This window comes from Oryctolagus cuniculus, chromosome 10 (assembly GCF_051225735.1).
Source record: "Oryctolagus cuniculus isolate XC-2025 breed Fujian yellow rabbit chromosome 10, ASM5122573v1, whole genome shotgun sequence".
NCBI classification, from domain to species: domain Eukaryota; kingdom Metazoa; phylum Chordata; class Mammalia; order Lagomorpha; family Leporidae; genus Oryctolagus; species Oryctolagus cuniculus.
Window position 1 is genome coordinate 56210231 of NC_142876.1, and position 21264 is coordinate 56231494.

The 21264-nt window shown below is 39.4% G+C and overlaps 1 protein-coding gene across 20 annotated transcripts in view; it reads left to right on the forward strand.

Moving 5' to 3' along the window:
* ESCO1 (establishment of sister chromatid cohesion N-acetyltransferase 1) overlaps positions 1 to 21264 on the forward strand; it is a 67941-nt gene that overhangs the window by 14112 nt on the left and 32565 nt on the right. For 14 of the 20 annotated variants that reach the window (XR_016214610.1, XR_016214608.1, XR_011379405.2 and 11 more), the window contains 5 exons: positions 68 to 2166; positions 10655 to 10769; positions 12805 to 12865; positions 15308 to 15422; positions 19818 to 19949. Coding sequence is in view for 12 of the 20 variants with exons in the window: in XM_051852066.3 (XP_051708026.3) it covers positions 628 to 2166; positions 10655 to 10769; positions 12805 to 12865; positions 15308 to 15422; positions 19818 to 19949 (1962 nt within the window). In the remaining 8 variants the exon portion in view is untranslated. Of the gene's footprint in view, positions 1 to 67; positions 2167 to 8638; positions 9934 to 10654; positions 10770 to 12804; positions 12866 to 15307; positions 15423 to 19817; positions 19950 to 21264 lie in introns of those variants that run through there. The other 6 variants (XR_016214611.1, XR_016214612.1, XM_089305856.1 and 3 more) reach the window with 4 other exon arrangements.

A 21264-nucleotide genomic window follows, 5' to 3' on the forward strand; every position in this document is an offset into this window, starting at 1 on the left:
ATAAAGTACTAGCATTGCCATCTTTCATTAATTGTACATGATTTAATTTTGTTTTTTAATTTTTCAGAAATGGCAACACAAAAGACAATCTGTATTAATAGATTGTTTTATTAAGCGAAGGAAGTTACATAAAAACTGCACAGCAATAGACTCAACAAACAAGGAAAGACACGTGTTAGCCATAAGACATGTTTCAAGTGAATCGAAGTCCAATAACTGTAGACTTCAGAAGAAAAAAGTGTTCAAAAATTTTATCAAAACGGGTCAGTGATAAATAACTCCTCCAGTAATAGGGCTAGGCCTAAACCAAAATTCATTTTAAAAATTACAGAACAGAATGCATATGAATTAAATTTTTCATGAAGAATATCATATTAGAATTAAATTTTCCTTAAATTTCTATCGCATTGTCTAAAGCAAATATTTTTCAGCTTTTATGCCAGCTTTTCTCATGTTCTGGGAATGACAGAAACCTTACTTGAAACAGAGTAGTATTTTTCTTGAAATGTGTATCAGCTTCAGTTAAAGTTGATTTTTTAAGACCCGTTCCTCAGTAACAATACCAGCTTGTTGAGCACGAAAATCCTCTCAAAAACTACTTAGTAAAGGAAGACATTACTCAGGAAGATGTCCATTCAGGAGAAATCAAAAGAAAGTTCCTCTAAAGTTATTAAAAAAAGTGAAGATAAGAATTTGGAAATAGTAAGTCAAGATTCTCAAAAGGATCTAGCAAAAAAATCATGTTCGAAGGAAACTTTAAAATCGCAGGTTAAGTCTTGCAGTGAAAATAAAATAAATCAGCCTGAATTGGGAACACGCATGAGTACAAGATCAGCAAAAGCAGCATCCAGTGACATAAAAACTACCATATCCAATAATAAAAATGTGATGACTGTGAAGGGACATTCACAACAAGAATCTTCTGAAAAGAGTAAATTATCTCAGAGAAAATTAGTGCGTGAAACCTCTAAAACAAGTGAACAGCTTAACAGGAGGTCACAAAGACTACAACAGTTATCAGAGGTTTCAACAAGGTCTTTGCGCAGTAGAGAAATTCAGGGTCAAGTTCAAGCCGTTAAACAGAGTGTGCTACTAACAAGAAAAGAGCACTGTAATAGTACTCAAAGTAAACCTAGTAAAGTCAAAACAAGTCAAAAACATGTGAAAAGAAAAGTATTGGAAAGAAAGTCTGACTCTAAAGAGGATGGAAATTCAGTGATTAATGAAGTAATAAATTCCCCCAAAGGAAAAAAACGCAGAGTAGAGCAGCAGATCGCTTGTACTTGTAGCTCTCAGTGCATCCAAGGATCTGAAAAGTGTCTTCAGAAGATGACTAGAAAAGAAGAAACAAAATGTGTGCCTGTAACTTCTTCTGAGATAAAAAGATCAAAAGTGGCTACTTCAGAGATCTCTAAAAAGAATGAGATGAAGTCAGTTCATACACAAGTGAATACTAATGCAAAATCCCAAAAAAGTCCACAGCCATCAGTGCCTGAACAAAGTATAGATAATGAATTGGAGCAAGCAGGAAAGAGCAAACGAGGTAGCATTCTCCAGCTTTGTGAAGAAATTGCTGGAGAAATTGAGTCAGATACTGTAGAGGTAAAAAAAGAATCTTCACAAATGGAAAATGTAAAGGAGATGCCTACAGAAATAAAATTGGAAGAGACCAATGTTGAACGACAAATACTTCATCAGAAAGAAACCAATCAGGATGTGCCGTGTAATCGTTTTTTTCCCAGTAGAAAAACAAAGCCTGTGAAATGTATACTAAATGGAATGAGTAGCTCAACTAAGAAGAACTCTAACTGGACTAAAATTAAACTCTCAAAATTCAACTCTGTGCAACAGAATAAGTCAGACACTCAAGTATCCCCTAAATTGGGCTTATTACAAGCCAGTTTTTCACCACCATCTTTAGAAATCCATCATTCAGTGACTCACAGTACATTTTTAGGGACAAAAACACATGATAAAAATATAGCTGGCCAGCAGAACAAAATGGAAGAAATTAATTCTGAAGAAGTTAAAGTAAATGACATTACAGTTGAAATTAAGGCTGTAAAAAGGGCTCCCAAAAACTGTCATTTGGATAATCAGATAAAATCTTCTGACCCACCATTGGAGAATCAGATGAAACATTGCTTTGAATCCACACCAAATAAGGTAATCCATTTTTTTCTTTCTTTTTTTATATATAACTATATTTTATAAATATAATTTTAGGAATATAGTGATTCTTCCCACCATACCCTCTCTCCCACCTACACTTCCATCCCTCTTCCTCCTCCCTTCTCCTGTTCCCATTCTTATTTTTTACTAAGATCTATTTTCAATTAACTTTATACATGTATGATTAGAGTAAGTAAAGAGTTCCACAAACTGTATGAAAAAAAATAAAATAAAACTGTTCCTCAACAGTGGAGACAAGGGCTGTTCAAAGTCATTGCATCTTGAAGTGTTAACTTCACTTGTGTAGATTACCTTTTTGGTGCTCTGTTAGTTATCACAGATCAGGGAGAACATATGGTATTTATCCTTTTGAATAAATACTTCACAAAGTATGATGATGTCCAGTTTCATCCATTTTGTTGCAAATGACAAGATTTCATGTTTTTGTTTTTTCCACTGCATAGTAGTCCATGGTGTACATATCCCATAATTTCTTTATCCAGTCTTCAGTTGATGGGCATTTGGCATTCTATATCTTAGCTATCGTGAATTGAGTCGAATTACACATGGAGGTACAGATAACTCTTTGATATGCTGATTTTATCTCCCTTGCGTAGATTCCCAGGAGTGGGATGGCTGGGTCATGTGGTAGGTTATGTTAAGATTTCTGAGGTATCTCCATACTCTCTTCCACAGTGGCTGCACCACTTTACATTCCCACCAGAAGTGGATTGGGTACCTTTTTCCCCACATCCTTGCCAGCATTTGTTGATTTCTGTATGAAAGCCATTCTGATGGGCATGAGGTGAAACCTCATTGTGGTTTTGATTTGCATTTCCCTGATGGCTAGTGGTCTTGAGCATTTTTTCATGTGTCTGTTGGCCATTTGGATTTCCTCTTGTGCAAAGTGCCTGTATAAGTCCTTTGCCCATTTCTTCACTAGGTGTTTTGTTGTTGTGGAGTTTCTTGATCTCTTTATATATTCTGGTTATTAATCCTTTATCAGTTGTATAATTTGCAGATACTCTCTCCCATTCTGTTGGTTGCCTTTTTACTTTGCTGAGTGTTTATTTTGCAGTGCTGAAGCTTCTCAATTTGATGTAATCCCATTTGTCAATTTTGGCTTTGTTTGCCTGTGCTTCTGGGGTCTTTTTCAAGAGCTCCTTGCCCAGCCAGTGTCTTGCATGGTTTCCTAATGTTCTCTAATAATTTGATGGAATTGAGTTATAGATTTAGGTCTTTAATCCATTTTGAGTGGATTTTTGTGTAAGGTGCAAGATAGGAGTCTTGCCTTTTGCTTCTGCATGTGGAAATCCAGTTTTTACAGCAGCAATTGTTGAAGAGACTGTCCTTGCTCCAGGGATTGGTTTTAGCTCCTTTGTCAAAGATAAGTTGGTTGTAGATGTGTGGGGTTGATTTTTGGCATTTCTGTTCTGTTCTATTGATCTGACCATCTGTTTTTGTGCCAGTACCAGGCTGTTTTGATTATAACTGCCCTTTAGTAAGTCTTGAAATCTGGTATTGTGATGCTTCTAGCTTTGTTTCTGGTGTATAAGATTGTTTTAGCTATTCAGGGTCTCTTGTGTTTCCATATAAATTTGAGCATCATTATTTCTGTATCTGAGAAGGATGTCTTTGGTATTTTGATTGGTATTGCATTGAATCTGTAAATTGCTTTCAGAAGTATGGACATTTTGATGATATTGATTCTTCCAGTCCATGAATGTGGAAGAGTTTCCATTTTTTTTGTGTGTTTTCTTCTATTTCTTTCTTTAATGTTTTGTAATTCTCATTGTAGAGGTCTTTGACATCCTTAATTAAATTTATTCCAAGGTATTTGATTTTTTTTGTAGCTATTTTGAATGAGATTGATCTTAGAAATTCTTTGTCAGCTGTGGCATTGTCTGTATACAAAGGCTACTGATTTTTAATAATCCGTTTTCATTATGCACAGTAGAGGTGCTTGAGTATTTTTAATAAGAAAAAGTGTTTATAACATATTTTAGCTTAAGGATTAATGAAAGATTGAAGAGTTAGTAATTAAGATATCCTATTAAATTGTAAGTTTTGTTAATCCAGTCTTGCGGTGATGGGTGATTCCTTTGGACAGCTCACCCTTACATGGATACTTATTGTTTCCACATTTTCATCCTTCATTTTGTTAATTTTTTAAAATTTGTTTGAAAGGTAGAGTGGTGGAAACAGGGAGAGGGACCTGGTGGTGGGGGAGGAGGAGAGGAGAAAGAAGGAGGAATGGAGGGAGGAAGGGGGAGAAAGATGGAGTGATCAAGAGGCATCTTCCAGCCGGCGCCGTGGCTCAATAGGCTAATCCTCCACCTTGCGGCGCCGGCACACCGGGTTCTAGTCCCGGTTGGGGCACCAGATTCTGTCCCGGTTGCCCCTCTTCCAGGCCAGCTCTCTGCTATGGCCAGGGAGTGCAGTGGAGGATGGCCCAGGTGCTTGGGCCCTGCACCCCATAGGAGACCAGGAGAAGCACCTGGCTCCTGGCTCCTGCCATCGGATCAGCGCGGTGCGCCGGCTGCAGCGGCGGCCATTGGAGGGTGATCCAACGGCAAAGGAAGACCTTTCTCTCTCTGTCTCTCTCTCTCACTGTCCACTCTGCCTGTCAAAACAAACAAACAAAAAAAAAAGAGGCATCTTCCATCCTCTGATTCACTCCCCAGATGGCTGAAACAGCCAGGACTTGCAGGTCAGTCAGGAACCAGAGCTCCATCTGAGACTACCATGGCAGTGGCAGGGAGCATCATTTGGTGCTTTCCCAGTCACACTAGCAGGAAGTTGGATTGGAAGCAGTGTAGCTGTAACTTTGAACCAGCATTCCGGTGTAGAAGTTAGGCATCCCAAGCAGCGATTTTAGCTGCTATGCCATGATGCTCACCCTGCATTTTTATTTTATGTAGAGGATAAGCCTTGGAACTACAGCTTCTCTTTTAAATTTAACATAATTATGTGTTTCCTTTTTCTACTGATAGCCACAGAAAATGTATTTCTTAGTGGCCAAAGTCTAGAACTTAAAATTTGGTCCCCATTCTGACTAAGATGTGTAAATTAATTTGGCATGTGACAGTGTTTTATCCACTTGATAATATTTTCAAGTTAAAATCATTAAAAGATTTATTTATTTATTTGAAATACATTCTTAGAGGAGAGAGAGACAGAGATTTTCTATCTGCTGGTTCACTCTTCAAATGGCCACATTGGCCTGCTGGGCCAGCCTGGAGCCAGGAGCTTCAGCTGGGTCTCCTGGGTGATGGTGATGGCAGGGCTCCAAGCTCTTGGGCCATCTTCCCATGCTTTCCCAGGTGCATTAGCAAGGAACTGGATGGAAAGTGGAGCAGCCAGTACTTGAACTGGTGCGTATATGAGATGTTGACATTGTAGCTTAACTCACTGTGCAGCAATGCCAGCCCCAAAGTTAAATATCCTTAAAGGGATGCCTTTTTGATTTGATCTGTATGGCCATTTTGGATGCTTAGCAGGTAAAATTTCTGAGAGGTATAAATAACTTAGTCTTAAATCACAGAATACAATTGTAGAGGCCAAGAATTTTTACATTAGACAAAATAAATTAATAACCAGAAAGTTATCTATAAGAAACTTATGAATATCTGAGAAAATAGTTTCAAATTCTATGAAAATGGCTGAGCCTTTTTCTTTCTAAAGTGAATTATATATAGAACACCAGTATATAAAGCCAGTAAGAAATTTTATGTGTGTAGAACCCCGCAGCTCTGTAATACAGATTTTTAAAACTCATTAATTTATATTAATTACTGAATTTTAAATAGAATACTGAAAGTAGAATATGATTTAGGTCGCACCTAGGGTGGTGCAAGTAAGTTTAGAATCTAGGTGTTCTAATTAACTGTTCAGCATTCTTTTCTACAAAAACGTACTCTGAATGTTAGGTAATTATTTGAACAGAAAAGTCATGAATACAGAAAGAAGTCAAGTCACCCTAAATTTTGAGAGCGATTTTGAGTTTTCTTTGGAGACATTGGTCTAGGAGCAAATTTGAGTGAGTTTGGAGTCTGGGCTATATGCCAGAAACCATGAAAACAGAGCAGTGTCTATTCTTCTGGGCTGAAAAATCATAGTGAACTTAAAGTGAAAATATATTGTAGTACTCTTAGATTTTATTTTCTATATGAGTGGGAATGAAGTCATCAATTACAAGGTGATTATTCAGAAAGATTTTACTAAATAGAGGTTATAATTAGAAACACTAAAATAGTGAGTAGTAGTATGAGAGTAAGTTGTGACTTCTTGTAGAGATGAAGTGGTTTTCTAGTCAGAACTGTGTCTTCAGGTATAGCTAGACAGTGTATCTTTTAGCTCCTTGCTCTGTAAATGCCTATCAAAACTAAGAAGGCAGTTTATGAAGAATAAATTGAAAGCTAAGAAATCTAATTTTTTTAGATAAAACTGTACTAGAATAGAGATGTTTACTTAGATCACATTATTTTCACCTTATGTAACATTGTGTGTGCTGAAAAGTACTTGGGATTTACACAGTCCCTTTTTTTTTTTTTTTTTTTTGTAAGATTCATTTGTTTGAAAGAGAGCTACCTTCTGTCTACTGGTTCACACTCCAGATGGTCACAACAGCTAGGGTTTGGCCAGGCCAAAGCCACGAGCTTCTTCTGGGTCTCCCACCTGAGTGACAGAGGCCCAAGTAGTTGGGCCATCTTCTGCTGCTTTCTCAGGCCATTCACAGGGAGCTGGATCTGAAGTAGAGCAGCTGGTACAAGAACTGGCATCCGTATGGGATGCTGGTGTTACAGGCGGTGGCTTTCCCTGCTATGCCACAATGCCCGGCTCCAGTCATTCTGTTTCAGAACATATTGTAAGAAACAGATGAAATTTAACTTCTGTGTTAAAGCTTTAATGTTTTGGATTTCTTAACTATTTCAGACGTTGAGAATATAGCTGAGATTAACATTACCTTATGTAGCTAGATTTAACAAAAATTAACATTTTCCTGAATTACTTCAGGTTCTTTAAGAAACTGGGAACCAGTATTGTGGCATAACAGGTTAAACCTCCACTTGTGATGCCAGCATCCCATATGGGCACCAGTTCAAGTCCCGGCTGTTGCACTTCCAATCCAGCTCCCTGCTAATACACCTGGAAAAGCAACAGAAGATGGTCCAAGTCCTTAGGCCCCACACCCACGTGGGACACCCTGATGAAGTTTCTGGCTCCTGGCTAAGCCCTGGTTCTGCCCTTACTGTGGCCGTTTGGGGAGTTAACCAAAGGATGGAAGATCTTTCTTTCTCCCCTCCCTCCCCCTTTCTCTGTCCCTCTTCCCCCAATCCGAAGCCAGGAGCCTGCTCTGGGTCTCCCATGTGGGTGCAGAGTCCCAAGAGCTTGGGCCATCTTTTGCTGCTTTCCCAACCCATAGCAGAGAGCTGGATAGGAAGTGGAGCAACCAGAACTTGAACCAGCACCCACATGGGATGCTGGCAGTGCAGGTGGAGGCTTTACCCGCTACGCCACAGCTTTACCTGCTGTGCTACAGTCCTTGCCCCCAGAAGATCTTTCTGTCTGTCTCTCCTTCTTTCTCTAACTCGGGCTTTCATATGGATAAAAATAAATAATAAATAAGAAAAGTACATTATTTGAAGGTCAGAGAGAGAAAAACAGAGAGTGACCTTTCATTTCACTGGTTTATTTTCCAAATGCCTGTAATAGTCAGGGCGAGGCAAGGACAAAACCAGGAGCCCAAACTTCAGTCCAGACCTTCTAGGTGGGTGGCAGGTACCCAGTACTAGAGTCATCACCTACTGCCTTCTAGAATGTACATTTGCAGGAAGCTGGAATCTGAAGTGGAGCCGGGATTCCATCCCAGGCACTCTGATTCTGGGGTGAAGATGTCCGAAGTGCTTATACCCACGTTTATGATTTCATGGATTTGTGTCTATTCCATAAGAGGTACTTAGTTAGCAATTAGCATTGTTTATATTTGAAATTTTTACGTTAATGTTAACATTTTTATATGTCTAAAAATGTTTAATGTTTGTTTATTTGGGAGAGAGTGAGAGATCTTCCATTTGGTTCACTCCCCAAATGCCTACAACAGGCAGGGCTGGACCACACTGAAGCCAGGATCCTGGAACTCCCATGTGGGTGAGGGACTCAAGTACTTGAGCATTTGTCATTTCCTGTTCCCAGGATGCACATTAGCAGGAAGCTGGATTGGAAGTAGATTAGCTGAGACTCAAATGAGGCACTCTGGTGTGAGATACTGGGATCCCAAGCCATGTCCAACCTGCCCCCAGAAAGCCTACTACTGAAGTTTTTTTTTGCAACTTGATTTTGTGCAGTCAGTGTACTTAGTACTTATTGATACATAGGTATCTTAATAGATGTACAAAAATACGTTACAAATTTATGTTTTTCTCTATTAAATGACTTTTTTATTTTTGCCAGTTTTTTTCACTAGTATCAAAAATGTACTCACTGGGGCTGACGCTGTGGTGCAGCAGGTTAAAGCCCTGGTCTGAAGTGCCAGCATCCCATATGGGCGCTGGTTCATGTCCCGGCTGCTGCTGTTCTGATCCAGCTCTCTGTTATGGCCTGAGAAAGCAGTAGAAGATGGCCCAAGTCCTTGGGCCCCTGCACCCACATGGGAGACCTGGAAGAAGCTCCTGGCTCCTGGCTTCAGTTCGGTGCAGCTCCAGCCATTGCGGCCATCTGGGGAGTGAACCTTCGGATGGAAGACCTCTCTCTCTGTTTCTACCTCTCTTCTCTAATGCTGTCTTTCAAATAAATAAATCTTTTTAAAAAATGTACTCACTGTCACAGTGATTAGGAAATATGGTTGTGATGGGATCAATTCAGTGCATATTTGCATCCCTCCTGTGTCCAAGGCAAAGTTTTGGGGTTACCAATCATGATTTCCTCCTTTAAAAAATATATGTTTTGTGACTGGCACTGTGATTAAGCAACCATTTGAAATGCAGACACCCCATATCAGAGTGCTGGTTTGATCCCTAGCTGCTCTGCTTCCCATTTAGCTCCCTGCTATGTGCCTGGGAAGGCAGCAGAAGATGGCCCAAGTAATTGGGCCTGCCATCCGTGTGGGAGACCAGATGGAATTCCTTGCTTTGGGCTCTGGCCTGGCTCAGAATTGACTGTTGTAACCATTTGGGGAATAAAACCAGCAGGTGGAAGAGCTGTCTGTCTATCTGCCTTTCAAATAAAATAAATGTTAAAAAAATTAAAAATCCAAGCATATGTAGGGTCTTCAGAAAGTTCATGGCAAATCTGTATTATGTAAAAATTATGCAAAAATGTCCAAATTTTAGTGCAATAAAAACTTATCTTTTGATTCCATTTTCCATGAACTTTTGAAGTACTGTTGGTTTTGTGTAATTAATTTATACGGGATGTAATATATTCTAGGTCAGCACCAACCAGTAAAAATATGAGGCCAGTGTTGTGGTATAATGAGGTAAGCCACTGTCTGTGATGCTGACATCCAGTATGGTCATCAGCTCAAGTCCTGGCTGCTCCAGTTATGATCCAGCACCCTACTCATGTGTCTGGGAAGGCAGTAGAAAATGGCCCAAGTGAGAGATACTGGTAGAGTTCCTGGCTCCTGGCTTTCACCTGGCCCAGCCCTGGCTGTTACAGCCGTCTGTGGAGTGAACTAATGGATGGAAGCTCTCTTTCTGTCTCTCCCTCCCTCTCTGTAACTCTGCCGTTCAAATAAATAAATAAATTTTTTAAAAAGAACTAAAATGTGAGCTGCATATATAATTTTTAGTTGTCTGGTAGCCATATTAATGAAGCAAAAATAAACAAAGTTTAATAAATTTAATCTGTCACAAAGTAACTAATTTCAACATACATTGTTCTTTTTGTGTGTATGTTTAAATTTCCAAACTCTGGCTCGTGATTTATGCTTACCACACACCTCAGATAATGCTGAGTACATTTCATGTGCTCAGTATTCAGATGTGGTGGTGATTGCTATATTGGACAGTACAATCTAGTTCAGGCGTGGAGAATGTGCAGGCTGCATAGGGCTGATGAAATCATTTGATTTGGCCTTGCCAAGGCAACTGTGGGCAGGACTCAACATTTAGTAAATCTGTAACACGCTAATATTTAAGTTGATAATTTTGTATGGCCTATGACTGATACTATAAATATCCAAATAGCTCTTGGCACTAAAAAGTTTCCCCACTCCTGTGCAGATAAAACTGAGAAAAGGTAGAGCCAGGCAGCTATGGAATATATCTGTGAGAAGTGTGAGGGAAGTTTTTGAATTTAGTGTGAAGGGAAATAATGAGAGTTGAAGCTGAGGAGGCAGCTTATGACAAGGTGTTGGAAAGGCTTTGAAAGTGAATTACTCCAAATATATTTTTCTTAGTATGCCAGAATTTAATGAAAGTGTATAAGGATATATAAGACTCAAAGGTTGATATATAAATATTGAATTATATGTGTTCAGAATTTCAGCTTATGTTTGGAATCCAAATTAGAAAACAATCTAGTGGAAAATACCACTGCCGTTTCAGCTCTGCTCAGTCAAGCAAGAATTGATACAGGAGAGAGTAAATTTCCAGGTAATGCTTTGAAAAATTATTTGGATTTCAGTGTTGGGGTTTTTTTTTGGTCACTATTACAGAAAGCTATATTATATACCTGTTAGACCTGTTCAATACTTAACCATTGCTATGCGTTTCAGATGTGTGGTTGTCATGATTATCATTCAGCACTGCTTCTGTTGATTGGTTTGTTTGAAGACCTAAGTACTACCTTTTTTTTTTTTTTTTAAGAAATTATTTATTTATTTGAAAGTCAGAGTTACAAAGAGAGAGGGGTAGATAGATCTTCTATCTACTGATTCATTTCCCACATGGCTGCAAAGGCCAGCCCTGGGCCTGGCCCAAGCCAGGAGCTTTTTCCATGTATCCCACGTGGGTGTCTGGGGCCCAAACACGGCCATCTTCCTCTGGTTTCCCAGGCCATTAGCAGGGATCTGAATTGGAGGTGGAACAGCTGGGACTTGAACAACACTCATGGGATACTGGCATTGCAGGTGGCAGCTTTACTTGAAATGCTACAAAGCCGGCCCACTTAAGTACTATCTTTGAGCTTACTACCAGAAGTTCTTTTCTTTCCTTTCCTTTCTTTCTCTTTCTCTTTCTCTTTCTTTTTTTTTTTTTTTTTTTGCATCTTTTATTTGGGACTTACTTTCTGGAAAAATGTTCCTTAATGAATTACTTAAGTTAGTACTGGTAGCAGCTTATCTCAAATACTTTACTGTTTGTCTATCATTTTGGGTTCTTACCACTCAACTTTCTCATTTTACAGAGTCTATCTCTGAATTAATTGTCCACTTACACCATTACAAAAACTTTAAAACAGTGCTGTTGTGGCATAGTGGGTTAAGCCTCTGCTTGTGATGCCAGCGTACCATAGGGACACCAGTTTGAGACCGGCTACTCTGCTTCTGATCCATCTTCCTGCTAATGCGCCTGAGAAAGCAGCAGAGGATGGCACAGGTGCTTGGGCCCTGTGCCCATGTGGGAGACCCAGATGAGACTCTTGGCTTCTGACCAGCCCAGCTAAGGCTGTTGTGGCCATTTAGGAATCAACCAGCAGACAGAAGATTCTCTCTCTGTCTCTCCATAGCTCTGCCTTTCACATAAATTAGTACATTTAAAAAACAACAACAACAACTTTATAACATTATGGACTTTGTCACTTATATTAGATGAGGCACCAGAGGATACAGAAATCTCTAGTTTGTATGTTTCTCTGTGTTAAAGAAAGCTATACTTGGAGCAAAATACTGAAGTCAGATAATTGCTTCCATTATCTGCCACTTTTTCATTAGTAGGGGAAGTTGAAGAATAGATTTATTATTGCACCTGATTAAAATTCCCAGAGACATAAATTTTTGGGGGGGATTTATTTATTTGAAAGGTAGAGTCACAGAGAAAGAGAGGGAGATAAGAGAGAAAGAGAGGTCTTCCAACTGCAGGCTTACTCCCCAAAATGGCCCAAACGGCCGGAGATGGGCCAGTCTGAAGTCAGGAGCCAGGAGCTCCTTCTGGGTCTCCCACATGGGTGGCAGTGGCCCAAGGACTTGGGCCGTCCTTCTCTGCCTTCCCAGGTACATTAGCAGAGAGCTGAATCGGAAGTGGAGCAGCTAAGAACTGGAACTGGCACCCATATGGGATGCCAGCATCTCAGGTGGCAGCTTTACCCACTAAACTACAATGCTGGCCCTGAGATTGTAATTTTTTTTAAGAAGGAAATTTTTCACTTATTTCCATTTAGATATTTTATAATTTTGAAGGCATTGAAACAGTTTTCATTATTTAATGCTAATAATTGTTGGTGAAATTAGAAGTAAACTGTTAACTGTAACGAGATCTTTTTGCAACCCCACAACCTAAGTATGAGATGGCCTTTCTGCTTCTTTGAAGAATAATTTCTAGGATGCTTGTTCTAGTTCAATCAAATGGTCTTTATTAAATAAAGAATTTAATGCATTGGAATTTTTTCTTTTGGTATAATGATTTTGTCCATTAGCTATAGAGCTAGTCCCAAAGCTTAACATTGAAACCCATCTTTTTGATTAAATTACAGGTTCAGCTCCCAAACAGCACAATATACTTGATAACCAAACATCTAAGAACAAAGATAACAGGTAAGATACTAGTTTAATGGAGGTGTTTATTTGGGAGCTAAAAGACTTCAGAGTTTTGAGTTTGGGGAATTTTTCCCTAAAAAGGGAAAGCTAATAATCCTCATTTTACTCACCTGTTCGCCTTTCATTACACTTTTTTCTATGCCTATACATACTCTTTAATAATTTTTGTTTTTTATTTAAAGTGCTGGAGGAATCTTTTCTACTTTCCTACCTTGTTCTTTTAAATTCTACATTAAATTTCATTTTGTGATTGTTATTGCTGTATTCTCCATTTTATAGGTATTTTGGTTGTTTCTAGTTATGTCTGTCACAAAAACCATGTTGCAGTGAACATGTATATCTTTGCCCACTTCTGTGACTGTATTTGTAGGATTGATTCATAGCTAAGATAGGCTGCATTGCTTCATTTCTCTTCAAAGTGGTTGTTCCTTTTTGTACTCCCACTAGAAATGTTTGAGAATGCCTCTCTGCCCACATTCCTGTAAATACTGTGTAATATTAACATGTAAGAGTATTATTTCAAGTAGATAATGATTTTTTAATTCTCTTTAATGTCAGGATTCAGTAACTGTCACTTATTTTTGCCTTTTGAATTATTAACAAACTAATATACTGGAATGACTTTGCTGGCTAGCACTATAGAACATAGAATATACTTAGACTGCAATAGATGATGCAAGTTTTATTTATTGAAAATTGGTAGTTTTCCCCTTGATTTTTGTTATTTTTAATTGATACATAATTTTATATATTTCTGGTGATCTCTTAACATGCATATATAATATATAATGAGCAAATCAAGATAATTGGCATATTCTCCATGTTAAATATTTAACCTTTATATTGGGAATATTCAGAATTCTCCCTATTAGTTATTTTGAAACATAGTTGTTGTGAGTCATATGAATGAATTTAAAATTTCTTTGCACCAAAATTCCATTTCCCATGAAGTTTTTGAAGTACCCCTGTAGTTACCCAATTGCGCTATAGAACACTCCAGGTTATTCCTCTTCTCCATCTGCACCATTGTATTTTTTTTTTTTTGGTTAAAGATTTATTTTATTTATTTGAAAGGTAGAGTTAAGGAGTGAAGGAGAGACAGGTCTTTGATTTGCTGGTTCATTCCCCAAATGGCCGTAACAGCCAGGACTGGACTAGGCTGAAGCTAGGAGCCAGGAGCTTCTTCCTGGTCTTCCATGTGGATGCAGGGGCTCAAGTACTTGGGCCATCTTCCACTGCCTTCCCAGGTGCATTTGCAGGGAGCTGGATTGGAAGTGGAGCAGCTGGAACTGGAACTGGCACCCATGTGGGATGCTGGCACTGTGGGCAATGGCTTAATCTGCTACACCACAATGCTGCTACACCACAAATCTGTACCTTTGTGCCCATTTACCATGATCTCTCCATCCCTCCTCTTCCCTAACTTTTCTGGTAACTGCTATTTTACTCTATTTCTATGAGATCAACCTTTTTAACTTCACCATATGAGATCATGCAGTGTTGTCTTTCTGTGCCTAACTTGTTTTACTTAAAATAATGTCCTCCAGGCTCATCAATATTGCACATGATATGATTTCTTATTTTATGACTAAGTAGTATTCCATTGTGTAGATTCATCAGATTTTCTGTTCTATTCCATTGTTGGACATTTTGGTTGATTTTATATCTTGGTTATTGTTCCCCTTGATATTTAAAATATTTTTATTTTTAATGTTTTAAAAATCTACTTGAGAGACAGACAGTTCCCTTTGCTTGTTCATTCCCCAACACTGGCCTTCAATAGCCAGGCCTGTACTGGAACCAGGAGCTAGCAATGCAAGCCAGGTCTCTCACATGAGTGGCAGGAATCCAGTTGAGCTATCATGGCTACTTTCCAGGGTCTGCATTGGTGGGAACTGGGTCTCAGGAGCTGGACCTGGGAATTGAACTCAGGCAGTCTGGTGTGGGCTAAAATGCCTACTATGCCTCTCTCTTTTTTTTTGGAGAGGCAGAGTGACAGTGAGAGAGACAGAGAGAAAGGTCTTCCTTTGCCGTTGGTTCACCCTCCAATGGCTGCTGCGGCCTGCGTGCTGCGGCCAGTGCACCACGCTGATCCAAAGGCAGGAGCCAGGTGCTTCTCCTGGTCTCCCATCTGGGTGCAGGGCCCAAGCACCTGGGCCATCCTCCACTGCACTCCCTGGCCACAGCAGAGAGCTGGCCTGGAAGAGGGGCTACCGGGACAGAATCCGGTGCCCCGACCGGGACTAGAACCCGATGCCACAGGCGGTGGATTAGCCTAGTGAGCTGCAGCACCAGCCCCTACTATGCTTCTTAATTTTTAGAAGGTTATTATTTTTTTCCTTGAAGTTGAAATGTGTCAGTGTTCTATAGGAAATAAATTAGTTTTTCCCTCCAGTTATTTGAACTAATATGAATCTGTAACTTTTTTTTTTTTTCAAGGGAGACACCACCCAATCATTTTTGGCCTAAGTGTAATTCTCATTTGGAGATAACAATTCCAAAGGACTTGAAACTAAAAGAAGCAGAGAAAGCTGATGAAAAACAATTGATTATAGTGAGTATACAACATGATTTTTTTTTTCTTAAGGATTCATTTATTTATTTGATAAAGTTACAGACATGCAGAGGCAGAGACAGAGAGAAAGGTCTCCTATCCACTGGTTCACTCCCCAAATGGCTGCAATGGCTGGAGCTGGTCTGATCCAAAGCCAGGAGCTTCTTCCAGGTCTCCCACGTGGGTGTAGGGGCCCAAACACTTGGGCCATCTTCCCAGGCCATAAACAGAGAACTGGATTGGAAGAGGAGCAGCCGGGACATGACTTGGCGCCCATATGGGATGCCAGCTCCACAAGCAGAGGCTTAAGCTACTTCGCCACAGTGCTGGTCCCTGCCTGGGTTTTGAATCCTGTCTCCCCTTACAATTCCAGTTTCCTGCTGATGGTTGTCTTGTGAAGCAGCAGGTGATTACTCAAGTAGTTGGGTCATTGCCACCCACATGGAAGACTGGAGACCTAGATTGACTTCCAAGCTCCTGGCTTTGGCCTGGCCAGCTCTATTTGGGCATTTGGGGAGTGAGCCAGCAAATTGGAGGTCTCTTTTGTCTCTCTTTTCATGGAAATAAAAGTAAATAAAAATTTTTTTAATTTGAATTTGTGAGAATAGTATATATACACACACACACACACACACACACACACACATACTTATTTACTTGAAAGACAGTTACAGAGAGAGGTAGAGATAGAGAGGTCTTTCATCTGCTGGTTCACTCCCCAGATGGCCGTAATGGCTGGAGCTGCGCCGATCTGAAGCGAGGAGCCTCCTCCGGGTTTCCCACATGGGTGCAGGGTTCCAAGGACTTGAGCCATCTTCTGCTGTTTCCCAGGCCATAGCAGAGAGTTGGATCGGAAGAGGAGAAGCCAGGGCTTGAACCAGTGCCCATATGGGATGCTGGCACTTCAGACCAGGGCTTTAACCTGCTGCACCACAGCACCAGCCCCGAGAATAGTATATAAAAAGGAAAGGATAAAAAGTAATGGGGGCATTGAATATATTTCTAGACCGCATATTCAGTAGAAGTTTATGGAACTGGACAGTGTGTTCTAATGATAATATTAGAGTAATTTTGCAAGAATTGTCTAGGCATAGTGAGAGGAAACTTTGATCATGTTTAGTAATGTTTCTGTTGTGTGATAGTGTGATAGGGAATCAGAATTAAACAGTGTAGAACTGTATTGTGCAGTATGGTAGTTGTGTGTGGCTATTGAACACTTGAAATGTGGCTTATCAGAATTCAGCTATGCTGTAAGTATAAAAACTACATGCTGAATTTCAAAGACATGTACAAAAAAAGAACATAAAGCAGCTCTAATTTTTTTAATATTGAATACATTTGAAATTACAAGATTTGAGATATATTTTCTTAAATGTGAAACTCAATTTTACCTGTCTATATTGGCATTACTTAATGTGACTAATAGAAAATTTTAAATTTATTTTTTATTTTTTTTTTTTTTTGACAGGCAGAGTGGACAGTGAGAGAGAGAGACAGAGAGAAAGGTCTTCCTTTTGCCGTTGGTTCACCCTCCAATGGCCGCCGCGGCCGGCGCGCTGCGGCCGGCGCACCGCGCTGATCCGGTGGCAGGAGCCAGGAGCCAGGTGCTTTTCCTGGTCTCCCATGGGGTGCAGGGCCCAAGCACCTGGGCCATCCTCCACTGCACTCCCTGGCCACAGCAGAGGGCTGGCCTGGAAGAGGGGCAACCGGGACAGAATCCGGCGCCCCGACCGGGACTAGAACCCTGTGTGCCGGCGCCGCTAGGCGGAGGATTAGCCTAGTGAGCCGTGGCGCCGGCCCAAGAAAATTTTAAATTTTATTTGAGGATCACTTTTGCATTGGATAGTGCTGGTAAAGTGTTGATCATGTGATCATGAAGATGTTAATAATGATAATACTAGATAATACTTTTTTTTAAAAGATTTATTTATTTATTTGGAAGTTAGAATTAAACAGATAGAGGAGAGGCAGAAAGAGAGAGGTCTTCCATCCTCTGGTTTACTCCCTAGTTGACTGTAATGACCTCAGCTGTGCCGATCTGAAGCCAGGAACCAGAATTTCTTCTGGGTCTCCCACGTGGGTGCAGGGATCCAAGGACTTGGGCCATTTTCCACTGCTTTCCCACGCCATAGCAGAGAGCTGGATTGGAAGTAGTGCAGCCAGGACTCGAATTGGCGCCCATATGGGATGCCAGCACTGCAGGTGGTGGCTTTACTGGCTACACCATAACGCCGGGCCCCAGCTAATACTTTTGAATGCATTGTTAAATGAATTCCGTTCATACTAACTATGTTAAGCCTTGCAGGAAAATTACAAAGATAGTAAGGCTGAACAGTGAACTTTTTTTTTTGGTTAAGATATTTATTTATTATTTTTTGTAAAGATTTTAATTATTTATTTGAGAGGTAAAGTTACAGACAGTGAGAGGAAGAGACAGACAGAAAGGTCTTCCTTCCCTTGGTTCACTCCCCAAATAGCCGCAAAGGCTGGAGCTTCACCGATCTCAAGCCAGGAGCCAGGAGCTTCTTCCGGATCTCCTATGCGGGTACAGGGGCCCAAGCAGTTGAGCCATTTTCTACTGCTTTCCTAGGCCATAGCAGAGAGGTGAATCGAAAGTGGAGCAGCTGGGACTTGAACTGGTGCCATATGGGGTGCTGGCACCACAGGCGGCTGCTTTATCTGCTATACCACAGCACATTTCATTGTAGTGAAAATTGCTTGCTGAAAGACATATTTGTTCATTTATGCTCATCATTCAGAACAGGCAAAAGGTTCAAAGAGCCAAACGTTCTTTGATCTGTGTACCTAGATCCTTGAATAGCACAGATTTGAACTGCATTAAGCCACTTACATGGCAATTTTTTTTTTTTTTTTTGAGTTTTGGAACAACTTGAAAAAACTCAGACCATCTTTGTAGCCAAGAAATTCTAAAAACTTAAAGAAAAGATTACATCATGAATGCTTAAAATATATGTATAAAATCTGTTTATCACTTAAAACCACAAAATGTAAACAAATCTATTACGTTTAAAATGATCAAAAGAGTAAAGTTCTTATAGCTTTTAAGGTTTTTTTTTTTTTTTTAAGATTTCATTTATTTATTTGAGAAGTAGGGTTACAGAGAGAGAGGGAGAGACAGAGAGAAGAGTCTTCTACTTGCTAGTTCACTTCCCAGATGATGCAATGGCCAGAGCTGAGCTGAGCTGAAGCCAGCAGCCAGGAGCTTTCTCCAGATCTCCCATATGGGTGCAGGAGCCTAAGCACTTGGGCCATCTTCTGCTGCTTTCCCAGGCCATAGCAGAGAGCTGGATTGGAAGTAGAGCAACTGGGTCTCGAACCATATGGCATGTCAGCACTGCTTTACCTACTACACCACAGCTCCGGCCCCACAAAAACTTTTTTTTTATTTTTTTTTTATTTTACAAGTAGAGTTATAGATAGATAGACAGAAAGGTCTTCCTTCTGTTGGTTCACTCACCAAATGGCCGCTACAGCCAGCGCTATGCTGATCTGAAGCCAGGAGCCAGGTGCTTCTTCCCGGTCTCCTGTGCAGATGCAGGAGCCCCAGCACTTGGTCCATCCTCCACTGCCCTCCTGGGCCACAGCAGAGAGCTGGACTGGAAGAGGGGCAGCTGGGACCCGAACTGGTGCCCATATGGGATGCCAGCGCCACAGGCGGAGGATTAACCAAGTGGGCCATGGCACTGGCTCCCCCCAAAAACTTTTTTAAAAAGTCAAATATCTAGAAGAAAACCATTAGAGAACAGTCTTAAACTTTAAAAATGAAGTTAAGACGGTATAGAGTATGTGCTGTTTGGAACTTTGTAGTAAAGCCATTTTTCAGTGCCATTAATTTTTTTTTAAAAGATTTATTTATTTGACAGAGTTACATAGAGAAGGAGAGGCAGAGAGAGTGAGAGAGGCCTTCCATCGGATGGTTCACTCCCCAGATGGCTGCTACGGGAGCTGCACAGATCTCCCACGCGGGTACAGGGACCCAAGGACTTGAGCCATCTTCTACTGTTTTCCTAGGCCATAGCAGAGAGCTGGATTGGAAGTGGAACAGCTGGGACTTGAGCTGGTGCCCATATGGGATGCCAGCACTGCTGGTGATGGTTTTACCTGCTACACCACAGCGCTGGTCCCTCCATTAAATTTTTATATGCAAAAAAATTGTTCTATGGAGTGAGAGAGCAGATTACTAAAATGAAAATATTTCTTATTAAAAGGACAGATTTCAAATATTAGCATCTTAATTTTTGGAATGAACACTGAATACTTTAGATTTTAGTAGTTCGTTCTTTATGTTCACATTGTAGCCTTAGAGACTTACGTTGTGGAAACTCTTTTGGGAGGAAAACACTTTTTTTTTTTTTTTTTTTTTTTTATAAATAGGATGCAGGGCAGAAAAGATTTGGAGCAGTTTCCTGTAATATTTGTGGAATGCTTTACACAGCTTCAAATCCAGAAGATGAAACACAACATCTGCTTTTCCACAACCAGTTTATAAGTGCTGTAAAATATGTGGTAAGTGGAATTTGAATTCTAGAATACAAATATCAAATATTAGGTCAGGATTACAATGAGATGAATTGCCAAATTAAAGTCAATGAAAAATTTCTTTTTTTAGGAAATAATGCTATGTATAGACTATGCATGGTAAATAAACATTGGATTGTTTTCAAGCAAAGCCAAACATAAATACCAGATAATTTATTCTGACTGGTTTATGTTGTGGGATTTCAAATTTAAATTATATTCTTCTAAAGTAGTTATGTTACCCCTTCTAAGGAGTCATGCTATTCAACTTCAGTATTAATTTTTAAACATTTTCTTTGATTTTAATAAATTACACTTGTACCAATTAACATTCAAATAGCTTTGCACAACTATATATTTTGGAAATGATGGTGATATATATTATATCAAATAGATGGTTTGAGAATTTCCTTTATCTTCTCTTTTCTGTCATGGGAGTTTTTCTTTATAATTAATAAAGAAAAATTCTAGAAAGACCTTAGAATTTTGTAGTATACTAAAAAACTCATGAAGTAAATACATTTTTATATAAAATATACATTTTAATGTACATTCATTTAAGGCATAATGGGTTGTTTAATATTTGTTTCTGAAAATAGTAAAATTTTAGTAATTTTGAACCATTTCAGGTATCTTGTGAAAATAGTAATTCAGTGTAATTGTCTGAAATGGAATCTAGTTCAGTCAGACATGTTACCTTCAGTACTGTACACTCACAATAATAAGACCTCCAGGATATCTGAACTGAGATCACCAATTTGTTTCATGTAGGCCTTTATATAGATATCAGATACTAGATTTTTAAAAGTCTGTATTGGCCTCAATTAAATTCATATACTTAGCTTTGGTTGAAGGTTTGGTATTCATTGTTTTATTCATCTAGTTACTTCTATTCAGGATAGGTAAGATTCTCTTTTTGGTTCCCTAGTATGGTTATCCTTTATATTTTATTTCATCTACCTTTTCTACACACTCCCTCCTGCCACTTCACTAAGGAAAATATAATATGTGTGGACATAGAATATCTATGCTAGATATTGACTTATGATTTAAATTTTGTACTTTCGCAATTTGGGTATATTACTATCTCTTTTATTTTGAAAAGAAAAATAGTTCTCTTAGGAAACCAAATTATGGACTACTTCTAAGGCAAAAATATTTCAGTTTATTTTACAGACATGAACCTGGGATGAGTTAGTTAAGTCATTTCTACTCAGTTTACATTATTTAATTCTGGGTATTATGTAGTTTCCTAAAATTATAAAAACATTATATTTAAAATGCTTATTTTATTTTACAGAAA